At 44.7% G+C, this 16,019-nt stretch overlaps 1 protein-coding gene across 1 annotated transcript in view; it reads right to left on the bottom strand.

The window, feature by feature from the left end:
* Positions 1-286: 286 nt before the first annotated feature.
* The window catches only part of Bms1 (BMS1 ribosome biogenesis factor), a 32,466-nt gene continuing 16,733 nt past the window's right edge, over positions 287-16,019 (bottom strand). Inside the window, exons 12-22 of the mRNA XM_032905820.1 lie at positions 15,280-15,361; positions 13,931-14,004; positions 13,277-13,456; positions 10,079-10,267; positions 9,820-10,000; positions 9,594-9,652; positions 8,385-8,507; positions 7,197-7,344; positions 6,679-6,854; positions 1,232-1,393; positions 287-782 (exon numbers count right to left, since the gene is read on the bottom strand). Coding sequence (XP_032761711.1) covers positions 558-782; positions 1,232-1,393; positions 6,679-6,854; positions 7,197-7,344; positions 8,385-8,507; positions 9,594-9,652; positions 9,820-10,000; positions 10,079-10,267; positions 13,277-13,456; positions 13,931-14,004; positions 15,280-15,361 — 1,599 coding nt within the window. The 3' untranslated portion in view covers positions 287-557. The remainder of the gene's footprint in view (positions 783-1,231; positions 1,394-6,678; positions 6,855-7,196; positions 7,345-8,384; positions 8,508-9,593; positions 9,653-9,819; positions 10,001-10,078; positions 10,268-13,276; positions 13,457-13,930; positions 14,005-15,279; positions 15,362-16,019) is intronic.

Raw genomic sequence — 16,019 nt, 5'->3', positions numbered from 1 at the left:
GATGAAGACTGCATAAAAGACTAGGTCAAAGAGAGACCAAAACTCTGCAAGGCCGATCACTTTGTAGCTCCCTCTGTCACTCTGGGGTCTTGGTGCTGTCATCTGGGTTCCAGCAGGATTGGGGAGCCTCACCTACCCAACTCTGTCACTTCTGTCACCTGTGGCCTCTCTGCTCACTCATTAGCAATACAATCCAAAAGCTTCATTTAATCCTTCCTCCGGGGACCTCACAAAGATGGTAAACAGTTATTTATCAGCAAACTGTCCCCAAATAAATCACTAGGCCGAAAATGGAAAAATAGTTTAATATTTTTATAGCACAAAATAAACCAAGACAGGAAGAAGCAATGAGTTAATTCACAAAGCCCTAAGTTTCCCATCCGTGACCCCTGACTCACTGGATGCTGTGGACGAGCGGGGATGCGGTCTTTCTATGCTGCTCCAGGCTCAGTGGGACCACACATCCCAGTCTCCTCGGGCTCTCATCATGACTGTCACAGACACTGAAGCCACCACGGCTGCAGCTCTGGAAGACACCCCTCCACTCTGGGGACTCTTCAGGTGGCCTCGGCTCCTCTTAGACTAGACTTCTGACTTCGTTTTTCCTTCTGACCCTGGATCCGGAAGAGCTTCTTCCTCAGGTCCTTCTGCCGCCTCAGCTTCTCCTCCTCCTCCTTCTGCTTCATCTTCACATGCTCCTTGTTGTGCAGGTGTCTCTGCTCTTTGGCCTTCTTCATTTTCTGACCGTGTATTGTGCTCAGAGCATCTAGCAGAGCCAAGACCTGACAAGACAAAAATGTTGAGCACAAGCCAGTCTGAGCCTGCCTGTCACCTAGTCAGGACTTCACTACAATTGGCTCGATGGTATCAAATAGACTCAATCTGAAGTGGAAATTGATTCTGTGAAAACTCACCACAGCTTGCATTTGGCATGCATGTGTTTAGCTGTATGAAGAGAATCACCTCCACTTAGCCTGTATGGAACCATAGACAACTAGAAGTGGTCCACAGACAGGGCTGGCCACGCCCTACTCCCATGCAGGGGAAAAGCAATGACGACGGATGCCACACAGCCTCCGTTTTCCCCCTAACTTCCAGTTCAAGTGCCCTGTGGAAGCCCGGCCCTTAAGCCCCTCCAATGAAGTCACAGAATACAAGGGAAACGACAAGTATGTTGTGGGGAGCACTATCTCTATAACCAAATGCAAAGGGACGTCACTGTGGACAGTACCTTCCTCTCATGAGGTTCACGTATGACCGCCGGTCTCTGCCTGTCCCTTGGCACTTTGCCAGCCTTTGCTTGGGTCTTGGGTTTATTCTTAAATGGCAGAGCCTTCTGCAAGGCTTTGGGAATGTGCAGTGAATTAAAATGTTTCTTTTGCCTCAGGATTGGCTGAAAAGGAAAAAAAGAACAGACTATGACATATTTATAGTATAACCTGTATGCACTTAAAACTATAAAAAACCTTCTCACAGATTGACTTTTCTACAAACTCAACCACACCAGCATCTGCTGCCTACCAGCAACAGGAGGGAAGTCAATCGCCATCAAATGACAGCCTGGATGGGCATCTACACAGATACGCAAAACAGAAGAGCTCACATATCACATTTACAGATCTGCTGAACCATCAACTGAGCCTACTTGAAACAGAGTGTAGCTATGGGTCTCCAACGGAGCAGAAGAACAGATTCAAAGTTCATCTCAGTAGAGAACTTGGATCATCTTTGGGAATCTGGGGGAACAAGGACAGACTAGCTTTTCATTCTACCAATCTCTCTTCCTCAGCAGCCAAAGGTTAACTCTGACTCTGACGGAAGGAAGGCAGAGTAAGATTTAATCAGCACAAAAGGCACAATTTAAACACTGAATTCTGTTTAAATTAAATAGTATTACCTAGATATTTAACCACTTCAGAAATTACTGATAAACAGCAGTTCAGCAGGAGAGAAGCCAGATGTCAGAACCAAGTATGTAGAGAACAACTCTTATGCTTCTATTTTCTCTCTAAAGACATCACCCACAGAGTCTTTCAAAATCTTGGTTAAAAAGAACTCAGTAAAAACTACCCCCAAAAGGAGGTAGAGCCTCAGTGAAGAAGGCAGGTCCCGGGAGACAGGTCTCAGTACTGGTCCCACTTTCTATCCCTCTGCTCCCACTGTGTCTGCAATGTGTCCAGCCATCTCTTGGTCTTGCTACCACGATGGACTCCATCTCTTCTTAAAATGTGAGCAAAGACCAAGCTTTCCTCCCTAAGCTGGTTCATACCAAACATTTGGTCACAGCAATGCGTTTAGTCAGTAATGGACCCGGCTGATAACCCCAGAGCACACTGATCAGCACACTACACCGAAACTGGGTACATGTGGAGCCGGGAGCGCACCCCATCTCTGTCTGACTTTAGAACACCAGAAAAGAAATGTGGATTTAAAAATGGCAGAAATAACTTTTTACCTAATGCACACAGAATAGCTAGGTGAGTTTTTGAAAATCAGATATTACATGCTGCCTAGCTAGATACAGTTGGAGTTAAGTGCACCTAAACAAACCTAAGTGAGAGAGAGGCGAGGGACAGAAAATATCTAATGCCACAGTAACCCGGAACTGACACCCACACTCTTGCTATCCACAGCCTAACCAACAAGACATCTGAAAAATAGGAAATAATAAAAACTCTCCACTTACATCATCCTGCCTGACTACTGGCAGCCTCACTAACTGACTGCCGTGTCTTATGGAGTCCACTCAAAGACCTGGCTACTGCAGCCATTGACACATCCTGGACCAACGCCCGAGCCACTCCATGCACTAATCTCTGCCCCTCAGCTGCCTTCAGCCCCACATCATCTTCCATCAACACCGGAAAAACAGATTAGGTCAGAACTGCTACAGAGGGGGCTGGATGATGGCTTATCCACTAAGAGCGCTTGCCGCTCTTCCCAAAACCCCAGGTTCAGTTCCCAACGCTACAACCATCCATAACTCCAATTCCAGGATAGCCAATGCCTTCTTCTGACTTCTGCAGGTACCAGGCACACAGATGGCAAGGAAAACACCATCCTTATAAAAATAATAAAGTAATTAAAAAAAAAAAACTGTTACAAGGAGACAAAGATACGAATGATAACGTGTAACTGACTGCCAATACAACTGTAAATACGCAGTATACCCCACATATATGCACTTAAATATATGCATGTGTCACAGGCAAGGACGGGCAAAGTCCTTAACTGAAGCCCTCAAACTCTGACACAGCTACAGGGAAGCGGCAGGTGTATCTTCAACACACTGGCATAGGCAAGTCACTCAGGACAAGACCAGTAACTGACGAGTGGGACCTCGTGAAATTTAAAGAAAACCTTTAACCAAGTGAAAAGACAGGCTACCATGGAAGAAAATCTTCGCCAGTTACACATCTGGCAGATGACTAATAGAAAAAAGAACTAAAAAAAGGGGGAGGGGGAACAACCCCTCCCACAAGAAAAGAAGCTGAATACAGACTTCCTAAAAGAAGCAATAAGTAATAAATTATTCTTAGAACTGTCCAACATCCTTAAACAGAGGGGAAATGCAAATTAAAACTACTTTGAGATCCCATGTCACCCCTTAGCACATTATCATCAAGAGGGAAAAAAGGAAGACTAAACTGTTTAGCCAGTGTGGAATTTTCCAAGAAAGTTAAGAATAGGTCTTCCATATAGATGACCCGCTATCCCATCACAGGCACACTCAGAGAGATCTCCACATACATGACCCGCTATCCCACTCATGGACACACTCAGAGAGATCTCCACATACATGACCCGCTATCCCACTCACGGGCACACTCAGAGAGATCTCCACATACATGACCCGCTATCCCACTCACGGGCACACTCAGAGAGATCTCCACATACATGACCCGCTATCCCATCACGGGCACACTCAGGGAGATCTCCACATACATGACCCGCTATCCCACTCACGGGCACACTCAGGGAGATCTCCACATACATGACCCGCTATCCCACTCACGGGCACACTCAGAGAGATCTCCACATACATGACCCGCTATCCCACTCACGGGCACACTCAGAGACATCTCCACATACATGACCCGCTCTCCCACTCACCGGGCACACGCAGGACACTCAGGGAGATCTCCACATACATGACCTGCTATCCCACTCACGGGCACACTCAGAGAGATCTCCACATACATGACCCGCTATCCCACTCACGGGCACACTCAGGGAGATCTCCACATACATGACCCGCTATCCCACTCACGGACACACTCAGGGAGATCTCCACATACATGACCCGCTAATCCCACTCACGGACACACTCAGAGAGATCTCCACATACATGACCCGCTATCCCACTCACAGGCACACTCAGAGACATCTCCACATACATGACCCGCTATCCCACTCACGGGCACACTCAGGGAGATCTCCATCAGACTACAGAGGGGCCTGTCTTCATGGTTACTGCAGCTCTCCTCACAACTGCAGGAAGAGAACACCAAGGACAGCCTGCGTGTATGATTAGAACCAAGGACGACATCTACAATCTACACTGATGTCAATTCTCAAAAATATCAGACAAAATGGAATCCAAAACTAAAAAGCATTTCTCTGACTATATGTAGGATTCATTCCTAGAATGCAGGGAAAACCAAACAGATAGTTTTGTTTACTGTTACTGGGATTTAAAAAAAAGCCACTTATGGGAAAAAGTTTATTTGGGCTCACCATTATTGTGAGGATGACAAGGTGGTAGGAACTTCAAAGAGCCACTACCCAGTCAAAAACAGAGAGCAAAGGAATACAGTGTTCAGCTGGCTTTTTCTACTCTTACACAGTTCAGGAATGTGCCATGCAATGGTGGCCTCCTCGCCGGGCAGGTCTTCCAACCTCAATCAACATAGCCAAGACAGGCCCACAGGCCAAGCTGACCTAAACATGTCTTCCCTGAGACTATCCTCCCAGGTGGTTCTGAGATTGTGTCTAGCTGACAATTAAACTAACTACCACAGTGGCAGCTAGCATTAGCAGAATAGGAGATAAAGACCCACACGGTCATCTCAACCAATAAAAACAAACCTAAGTCCAGCACCCTTTCCTAATAAGAAAGCCTCTGACTGAGGAGCCACTGGCATCTGATAGCTTTTGGGGAGAAAGAGATTGTTCTGGAGGTCTAGCCAATGGTAGGAGACAGCCTATTGCCTAGACCCACACGGATTCAATAGGCTCTTCTGTAAAATAAAGAAGAGGACATGAAGGAGGGAGTGAGATTTGTTGGAGGAGGTTCAGGGATATCTGGAGATGGATATGATCAAGATACACAATACACATATATGTGTATATACGCACACATAATTATATGTATCCTATTACTTATATACACATACATGTATATACGTTCCAAAGAATAATGAAATGTTTGGAAACTTGTACTACTAGGCTATTGTAATGAAGACAGTTTGGTATTAGAATGAAAACAGAAACACAGATCATCAGTATCGAAGTGACTACAGACACACGGTCATCTTGCTATAAGAAAAGGGCAACGAGGGGTTGGGGATTTAGCTCAGCGGTAGAGCGCTTGCCTAGGGGAAGCAAAGGCCCTGGGTTCCAATGGTCCCCAGCTCCAAAAAAAAAAAAAAAAAAAAAAAAAAAAAAAAAAAAAAGGGCAATTAGAGAGGTCAAAGGCAGCCTTGTCCATGAATACAGAAATGGTAGCTCATTAAAAGTACAAAGTAAACTCTTAGTCATACAGCTAAAGGCACTCAAAGCGGCTAAATGTTAGACCCAACCCCTAAATATTTTCCAGGAGAAAAGTACCTAGATTTTTTGGATAACGCACCAAAGAACCCAAAAGCTCTAAGAGAAATCACATTAAAGTAAAAAGCTTCTATACTACAAACCAACCAATCAATCAGCAAAAGGTAAACCTTAAATAGGGAAAGACATTTGTGAGCTGCCTACCTGTAAAGGATCAGTGACCAAAACGTAAAAAGAACTCTCAAGCAAATCACACAAAAACCAAGTAACTGGGGCAGGGAACCAGCTCAAGCTGACAGCGCTGTCACTGTGTGAAGCCCTGGCCCAGTCCCGCAAGCCTCTGGAAAACAGCCTGTCAGGACAATGGGCAAAACCCTGAGCAAGCACTTCTGCAAAGGAGACAAAGAGCACGATGGGGAGGGAACAGGGATGGAGGTCAAAGGACACGAAATGACAGAAATTCAGGCTGAGTGTGACAACACCCAGAGGAGAGACCTGTTATACACAAGAACCAGAGTTTATATCAATCTTTTGTGTTCAGGATTATTGAGGTGAAGGGGTGAGATGGCAGAAATGCTCACTGGCTTCACTCACAGTATGTCACCATATGTCATTAATAACCCTCAAACACAACGAGTTTTAATTTCATTTTTAATTCTGAAAAAAGCCACTGCCACCGTTTTTCTATGTTCCTTCCCCCAAACAGCAAACAAATACACAATTGTTCAAATTGAATATTTAGCATTAGACTTAAAAACCCACCTCATAAAAAACCTCACTCATTACACAGTGGGGGCTGACTCTGAGCAAAGCATGGAGTTCAATTCCTAACTCAGTAAAAATTGAAAACCACACAAGTAAAGCACCCGTATGATACTGTCTAGAAACACAGGCACACGTGACCTTTACCTTATACAATGAATCCTTGTTTGGCTTTAATTTGATCCCATGGGCAAGCCTCAGCTGATGCGTTGTCCGCATTCCTGACCAGGTGTCTTTCTCACCCACTGGCTTCAACAAAGATGTTACTGGATTATAGAAGGCCGGAATGGAGACAGGATACCAAGTTCGCATGAAAACAATATCTAGGAGAAAAGTTTCAAAGATTTGTATCTTAAGCAATACATACACACAGGCACAGACACACACAGGTACACACACACACACCCCAACACGTCTACCTGGCTAAACAGTGTCGAAACTTAACAGTTAGACTGTGATACTGACCATAATTAAATACCACAAAGATCTGGGTGTGAGCCCAGCCAGTACAAATACCATGTGAGCCAGGTAGATATAGGACAGTCCAACTGGACAGAGCTGGAACTGCCTGGCCTTCTGAATATGAAAACCCACTCTAATCAGCAGCAGCTGGACTCAATAATGAATGGTAACAGTGTCCTGAACACACCACAAAGGATCCTTACCACTCATTAGCAACTTGTCCTCAAAGCTAGCGCGGAAGGCCCCTTCTGGAGCCCGGAGTGCTTTCTTGATCTGTCCCCTTATTCCACTGACAGTTCGAATGACAGCACCTTCAAATTTGGCTACTTCCAACGCAGAATTAAACATTCCCTACAGGCAAAGAAATAAAAACACTCACAGACATGCATTACCACTTACAGCTTTGCTTAAAAATCAAAAACCAATTCACTAAAGGTAAAATTACATCAAAAAATATAAGGTTCAACTTCATTAACATTCGAAACCTCTCTATGAGCTCATCTGCAAGCTTGTTACAAGAGGAAAGAGGGATTTACAGGTGGGAACTGGCCTGGACAATCTCTGTATCTTCTTTCGTGCAGAGCTGAGAACCAAACTCTAGGCTTTACAAGCACTCCATCACTAGGTACCTCCCTCCACACACAAGCACCCCATCACTAGGTACCTCCCTCCACACACAAGCACCCCATCACTAGGTAGGTACCTCCCCTCCACAAACAAGCACCCCATCATTGAGCGCCATCTCTATCTTAATGGAGACTCCTTCCCAAAATAAACTTTCAAACGATCCTCTCTGAACACTGAAGGTGATTGAGTGTGAAGTCTACTGAAATCTTACTGTTTGCTACAAACTGTTTTGTCTACTTTCTATTGAACACTTAGACAAATTCAGGATTTTTTTTTCTTACTAACACAGCTTTAAAGTAATAAGAAAACCCAGTGTTGGCTCTGGGACAGTTTCACAGAGAAGTCACGCTCTGTAAGCATCTCTGCCTTTAAAGACAGGACAAATCAATTTAAAGAATACAAAAATACCAAATGTCAAGACTTCCAATACTCTTCTAAAAACTTTAAATCTATACTTTAAAAGTACAGGAAAATCTGCTACTAACCCATTTGATGATTCACAATCTAAACAAAGGCACGCTTGGACTCCTGTCTAACAGGACCCATGCCTGTGGACAGTGTCTACTTGCCACACAGAGGAACTTGTGGCTAAGACGTTGGTCTCTGCCTTGAAGACGGCCCATTACAAACAAAAGCATCTCCAAATGCAAAAAAGGAGCTCCACACTGGAAGTGCTCTTGGCTGTATTTCAGGTAAATACAGGGTCTTCCACTCTTTCTTTAACAATATCTATGTTTACAACATGAATATATGAATATACAGACCTTAATAAATGAAGTATTCTTGAATATTTTAAAAGGAAAACCGGTTAGCTTTAATTTTTTCACGATTTTTATGGATTTATCCAGATCAAGGACAACTCCAGTGGCAGCGATCCGAAACTCAGGCTAAAAGGAACCCAAAATTAAAAAATATGACTAACAGGAAAAGAAAAATTACAATTCTCTATAACGTTATAATAATGTCCTAATCCTTTTACTTAGTTAGCTATAAAAGGCAGAATTTTCATTTATATTCTCACTAGATACTTACTTGTACTTCATTTGCCTGAGAAAGGTTGAATAATAGCCTAGGCTCACCATATGTGGCAGAGGATGTCCTAGAACTCTCGTCTCCCTGCCTCCCCCACCCTGGCTGTGAACCAGGATCTTCAGTGTGCTAAGCCACTGCTGCTAACTTGAACTTTCTCCAGAGAGTGAGTTTCAGTTTCAGAATATCATCAGTTCAGAACCAAAGGAGAAGGCAAGTCCAGGTGCAACACTTAAAACGAGAGGTTAGACCTCCAGGTGATTGTCTGTTTAGCACTTTTTCCTGCGCACAGCCAATAAATGAAGCTTGTTCTGCCCAGGCAAAGACAACTCTGAAGTTACTTTGTCCACACGGTGCTACTAAAGGACAGCATCATGGCTGCAGGGTTATGAGGGATCCGCAAAATGTAGTTTAATATTGAGTATCCAGTGAACACTACTTAAATATTTTTTAAATAATTTCAAACAAGGCACAAAAATATACAATGTCATGGATGCCATTACAATCCTACCTCTCTCAAGACCCCACACTCTACTTAGGAAAGCCAGGCAGGGCCATGCCCACCAGGAATGCTAACAGTCAGATGGCTGAGGCAGGAAGACTGTGAGTCTCTACCAGCCTGGGCTACATATCCAGCCTTGTCAGAAAAAGGAAGAGAAAAAGGCAGAGGGGTGGGGGAAGGTGGACAGATGGGCAGGTGAAGGATGTGGGAAGATAAAAAGCAAGGAGAAACTAAGTATTACATATTAAAAATATCTGGCTTCCGGGGTTGGGGATTTAGCTCAGTGGTAGAGCGCTTGCCTAGCAACCGCAAGGCCCTGGGTTCGGTCCCAGCTCCGAAAAAAAGAAAAAAAAAATATCTGGCTTCCAACTCAGCTTTATGAATACAGTTTATACTCTAGTTCATCTGCATAATCGATAAAGAATGCATCTCTGATATTTACCATTGCGCCACTGACAGACTGTATCGCCAAAAACCCAGTTCCTTGTGGAGTGATAGGACCTTAAAGAAAACAGAAAAGGAAAAACCATAAACCACATATTTTACTCCAACCCTGTTTCTCAAGGAAACAAATCTTTTAAGTTGGATTTCAAAACAGGAAAAGAACAAAACTCTAGGTATAGCTTGAATAGTATAAACTGTTCTTATAATTATTATAATCAATTTACCCCAAAAAGTTGCTCCACAATGCATGTGCTGCGGGGTGTATTTTAGAAGCCTCTGTCTTCCATTGTGGTCTTCGATATAATACAGTGGGATGGTCTGAAACCTCCTCCATCCTACAGAGAAAATAACTGGGTCTCGAGACTTGAGGATTTTCTTATACCAGCGATGTTTCTTGAGGCGCATCTGGAGACATAAACATTCGATAAAACACAGTGCACATCCACATAGCCCATCTCCAAGCTTGCGGCAAAGGGCGCCTACCTGCACATATCCCACAGTGCCCTCACTGTTGCCCAAACCACCCAGAATAATCGGGTAGTGTGGGTCAAAGTTCTGCACAAATTCACAGGGGATGTTTTCGATCTCAATCCGGACATACATTCCAGGCCGAAACCCTTCATACTGAACTCTGGTTTCATCATCTTGATCTTCAAATTCAGCCTGGTTAAGCTGCAGATGAGATAAGGAGACAAAATCAGAAGCACAATAAACTAGTATTCTTAATCAACATTAAATTAAAATTTTAAAAATACAAAGAAACAAAGGACACAACAATTTAGGTTTTAGTATAATAAATTCTATCCACTCTGCTTCTGTCCTTTAACACAAATACCAACTGTGTTTTCTGTGGCTCCAAGTCACAGCCACTAGCTCCAAAAAGATCCCTGAATGGTGTCTTGGGTAACCTCCTCACTCTCCTGACTGTCAATCACTTTACACATCTCTACTCATCAACAGTCTAAGAACAGTAAATACATCCTCCCTTTTCCTCATCTTAGCCCAGGCTACCCCTGAGCTTCCAATCTTCTTGTCTCAGCCTTGAGTGCATGAATGAGTCACAGTAGTACAGCCCCGTGCTGGGCCATGGACTAAGATGAAATAACATTTACCTCTCAGTCCTCGGTCACACTTGTGCCTGGAAGGCGGCTGTGACAGCACAGGAGACATCTACAGATTATCTGACCACACCCCTAAATGCCAAACTTCCTGCTCCCAAAAATCTCCCTTTTGTTACTTTTCTCAAAACCTTCCTTTTGAGTCTTCTTTTCACCAACTGTTTTCCCTCCATTTCTCTACTTCACTTTGACCAAACTCCATGCTTCCTATGAGTCGGTGTCTAGACCATTAGCTGCTGTTCTCTGAGCCGCTTTCACACAACACCGCAGAAAGCATTTGTCAGCCACTGCAGACTTGTGCCAGCCTTATCCAATGGTCACTTCTTCCCCTAGTATAGCGATGACAGCAGTAAGATCTGGAGTAATGTATCGCTGGCTTCTAGCACGCCTACTCTCTGAAATTTCTGTCTGTTGGCCACTCTCAGCCCTATCCCCCGCCACCATTCACAAACACAGTCCTGTTCTCCTTCTGTGCTAACTTCTGAAGTTACCTTATGGCCTGGAGAATCCTGAGTCTGATGCATCAGGGCCGTGATGGAACTTAACACTGTCTGAGCAGCATTACTAACCTAATCGGCTCAAACAAAGCTGCACTAACTAGACTCCTACCCTACTGTGAGGACTGAAGTTTTCAGGGACTTCCAGGGGTATCCTTCACTCACTCTCTACCCCTACACAGTCTACCCAAAAACCTACTGTGCATCCTTTGAAAAAATTACATCTAGACCTCACCTGAACTGTTACCTCCATCCCAACCTTAACCCCCACATCCTTTCAAAAAGTGATCAAGAATGTCTCCTTCTACCCAAAATCTTCCATAGGCCCCATATAACGCAGAGGAAAGCACAAAGTCCTGTACAATGGTCCCACAAGATTTTAAACTGTAAATGACTTAAAACACAGGCTACAAAGATTATCTATGTATGTTTTAGTCACTCCTGTTCAAAGTCAACATAGACTAGTAACCCCTTCTTCACTTCTTCACACTGGAGAAGCTCTAGACTGAGCAAAGCCTGCCAACTGCACTTTCAAGTTTAAAGGGATTCTCAGTGCTTCCACCAACGAAGTGCAACTCACTCTCCATGAAGCCTGTGCACAGCTTTGCATCTGCGTCTGGGTGAAATCACCACCTCGAGCAGCCTTAGGCAGGAGCACCCCACTACCTTCCCTCTGCGTGCATTCCTCTCCAATCTGCATGTCCTTTCCATGCAGTACCCTTCTGAACATCAACCAAGATGTGTCCAACACTCTCCTGAAAAGAACTTTGTGCACATAAGCCACACAGGCCACCAATCAGCTACTCACTGAAAGCAGTAAGAGTGATCAGAATCCGAGGCTATACTTGTCCTGTCTCAGGTCAATGTGTCAGTGCCAGGAGATGCAGTCCAGCACCACTACCAGCAGCCTCTCCTTTGAAGGGCCTTCCCCTTGGGTAAGCCAGACCTTTAACTAGGCCACGGAAAAGAACTTCAGGGCAATTACAGAAAGGTTAAGCCACTGAGTTTATTAGGTATTTCAATTAAGAGTGTACAGCCACAAGTCAGTGGTGTGGATGTCTAGAGTGAGTCATGCTTAGCTGTCTCTATTATGGCAGATAACTCTCTGCACCTTTGTAAATTACATGTTTCCCCAAAGGATGTAATTTACAAGGTATCAACCTTAAAACCTGACGTTTATTTAAATGAAGATCTATATGGGCTGGCTCACGTACTCATCTTAAAGGACCCTCTTCTGTGTCTTGGGAGATGGCTCAGTGAGTGCCTGCTGTGCAGGCACAAGGAGGACCTTTGTTTGGACCCCAGAACACACATTAAAAAGTCAGCATTGCCATGCATGCCTACAACCCAGCTATGGGAGGGTAACACCGGAGGACTGCTGGAGCTTGGGGGGCACCAGCAGAGCTTCAGCAAGGGACTGTCTCCAAGGACTGTGGCAGAGATGACAGAGTGAGACACATGTTCTCTTTTGACTATGCACACAGATGCACTCATTCAGGTACACACACACATGCACACTGAGTGGGGTGGGGGGAGAAAGAGAAGGAGAAAGAGAGAGAAGCATCTTTCCTTTGTAAACAAAATTTTTAAATGGTTTTCATGGGATGCACTGTTTAGATTTATAAACGAGTACAGAGTGCTAACACATTTAAACTCAAAGTCACGACCATTTGGCCTGAAATAAACATGGTCTGAGGGTTCTTCCTTCTTGGGGTATTGTCTTTGTAGGCAGTTTCATTTCATCAGCTGTGCTGTTTCTTGACTCCTACTACAAAATGATCCCAAGATGGTGACAGCCCTTCCCACATGCCCTTAATTTCTCTCTTTCTAGCCTGTCTCGAGTGCCCGAGCTCCTCAGAAATAGAGACCATGTCTCGTCCTTACTGCTTCCCGAGCAGGCAGTGCTTGGTACAAAAGTGAAGCTGATACTTTGGTGAGACAGAAGAAGCAGCTAAGTTCTGAAGAATCCCATCGCACAATCCCAACCTGGGCGCTCAAAGGCGAGCGAGCGGGGAGCAGGTGAGCAGGTGGCACTGCCTTGGCAGGCAGGCAGGGCTGTCACTTACCTGCGCTTGTCTCTGCATCTCACCCTTAAGATCATCAAAGTATGTGCTTTCTCCTTCATCGTACTCTGCATCAAACAGCTCCTTCAGCTTTCTCTTCTTGTTCAGATGCTTTTCCCTAGCACTTTCCTCCTCAGCTGGGCCAATTTCTTCCTTCACTTCCTCTTCTTCTATGTCTTCACTCTAGAATTTCCAGATACAAGCACCGAGAAGCTTATGAAGACCTTTCCTTAGGTAAACCAAGCACATTTGTAAATAATGTTTGAGCTACGAGACTCTCTGTTATGAACACCGCAAACAGACTTGGGGCTGCTCCGGAGACAGCCGACAGCACTGTCATGTGTGAGATAGCTAGACGCTCCAAGACACTGTTCAAAGTACTGTCAGGAACAATAAGAAATTTTTTAATGATGCTTTTAAATTTCATTATTGGATGACGGCAAAAGAAACACAGTAAAAAGCATGTTGGTCAGCGACTCCAGCACGGAGGGAGGGCAGTGGGTAACCGCAGGCTGTACAGTGAAGCATTCGTCTGTGTCTACTCTTTAGGAAGCTATCTGTCCTCTGACGGGGAAGTCGGGATCTACAGTCCCTAAAGCAGATCTTGTCAGCACACGCTGACGAGAATCGAGCTAGCAGAGGCTACATCAGTCATACCTGAGTATCCGGGCCCGGTTTTCCCTTGTGCACGTCTCCCGTTTCTAGGTCTTCAAAGTCACCATAGAGCTCTTCTGCAAAAGAGCATTTAAAAGTCTGTTCTGTGACACTAGCACTGCCCAGCACTGCCGACCTGTGCTCTGCACTGCAAACCCCACCTGTGTTCCCATCACTATACACGCCAAGAGGCTTAACTTTACATTGTTTTAAAAATAAGTATTTCGTTATTTGCTTAGGGGAAGTGAATGGACACAGACTTGAAACCTCACTTAGCTAAGGGCTATCACTTAGCTCACTCAGCTTTCACGGCTAAGTAACAGACACTGTGAGAAGCAAGTGCAGCCTTGAAGGTACAACTCCAAACCACCATTGCAAAGAGTAAGAGAAAGACACAGCCTGTGTGAAGTGTATGAGAGAAGCTAACACAACTCATTATGTACGGAGCCTAGCGGAGAGGCTGAATAAGTACAGAACCTGGAACAAAATTAGGGGCTCACCGCAATGCTGAGCTCACGGCAAGGGTTCATTAATTCGTCTTTTTGTTTACTTTAAGAGCTCTGTGTTCAGCTACAGGACACCCTCTTTAAAACAGACAAGTTAAAAATGCTTTTAGGAGGGTGACATTTACTGTTATTAAGATATTCACGGGGTTGGGGGTTTAGCTCAGTGGTAGAGCGCTTGCCTAGCAAGCACAAGGCCCTGAGTTCGGTCCCCAGCTCCAAAAAAAAAGATATTCACATAACAGGAAGCTCTTATTTATAATAAAAACTATAAAATGTAAGCATAAAACTAAAACCACGGGGCTGGGGATTTAGCTCAGTGGTAGAGCCCTTACCTAGGAAGTGCAAGGCCCCAGCTCCGGTCCCCAAAGAACCAAAAAAAAAAAAAAAAAAAAAAAAAACCAAAAAACAAAAAACTAAAACCACGTTGCAAATTTACACACTAGAAAAATAAAACAGGGCTGCTGACACAGCTCAGAGAGCAGAGATGCCTGCTGCCATGCCTGAGGACCTGAGCTCAGTCCCAGGACTCACCAACTCCTAGAGGCCATCTCTGTCCTCCGCACCCAAGAGAGGGGACTTTCCTGTCACTCCCTAGAGTCCATGTAAACAAAAGCCTGGGGGCCTGCAATCCCAGTTAGGGAGGCAGATCCCTGGGTATTGCTGGGCAACCAGCCTACCACACTTAGTAAATTCAGGGAAATAAGGGATCAGGTGTAAAAATAAATAAACAAATGAGAAGGTAGCGTCTGAGGAACACCACCTCAGAAATGACAACTAACTCTGTCCCTGGTCTCCAGAGGCAATGTGCACATCAAACACACAAAGACACATGCAGCCCTTACTCACCGTCTTCCGCTAAGAGCTTGGCTGCATCTTTGTCATCTTCCCACTTCCCAGTCACAAAGCAATCTCTGATGCTGTTCATAACCTGACACAGAGAGCCAGCACTGAGTTAGTTTGAGGAGGACAGCAGACAGCAGTTTGCCTCTGACTTTTCTCAGGACATTCCAAGCTGGCCCTGGTGGCGCACACCCTAGCATCTGGGCTGTCGGGACAGGAGAACACTGGAGCTCAGCCTGGACTACACAGTGAGCTCTGTGCCGTATGCACAGGCGTACAGACAGGAAGACAGCAGCAGTCACTGGGAACGACGCTTGACAGCGTTAGCTATCTGGGAAACGCAAACAACGACATGATGACCCATTTCTAGTGTGGCTAAAATCAAAAGGTAGGCAAAGTCGTTCCTGGTGAAAACATAAACCCCAGATACTGCTGGTGGGGACGAAAACTGCACAGCTGTTTGCACAGCTTTTTATTTTAAGAATGGAGACTATGAGGGAAAACTTGTTTTCTCTAATCTCATCAACAGGCACTAGCACACCGTTCTGATAGTTTTGTTCATGACATAAATGAGATGAGCAATACACAATTTTCCTGATTTTATTCCTTCAACCAGGGGCTAATTCTCTAAGAGGAATGCCTTTATAGACATAAATAAAGAACGTGAGAGGTAGCATAGGGTGGATATGATCAAAACACATGATATACATATAGGAAATTATCAAGTAAGCACCAGGTTCCTAGCC

This window comes from Rattus rattus, chromosome 6 (genome assembly GCF_011064425.1).
Source record: "Rattus rattus isolate New Zealand chromosome 6, Rrattus_CSIRO_v1, whole genome shotgun sequence".
In the NCBI taxonomy this organism is placed as follows: Eukaryota; Metazoa; Chordata; class Mammalia; order Rodentia; family Muridae; genus Rattus; species Rattus rattus.
Note: the sequence above shows the minus strand (reverse complement) of the source record. Positions and strands in the feature narration are given on the sequence as shown.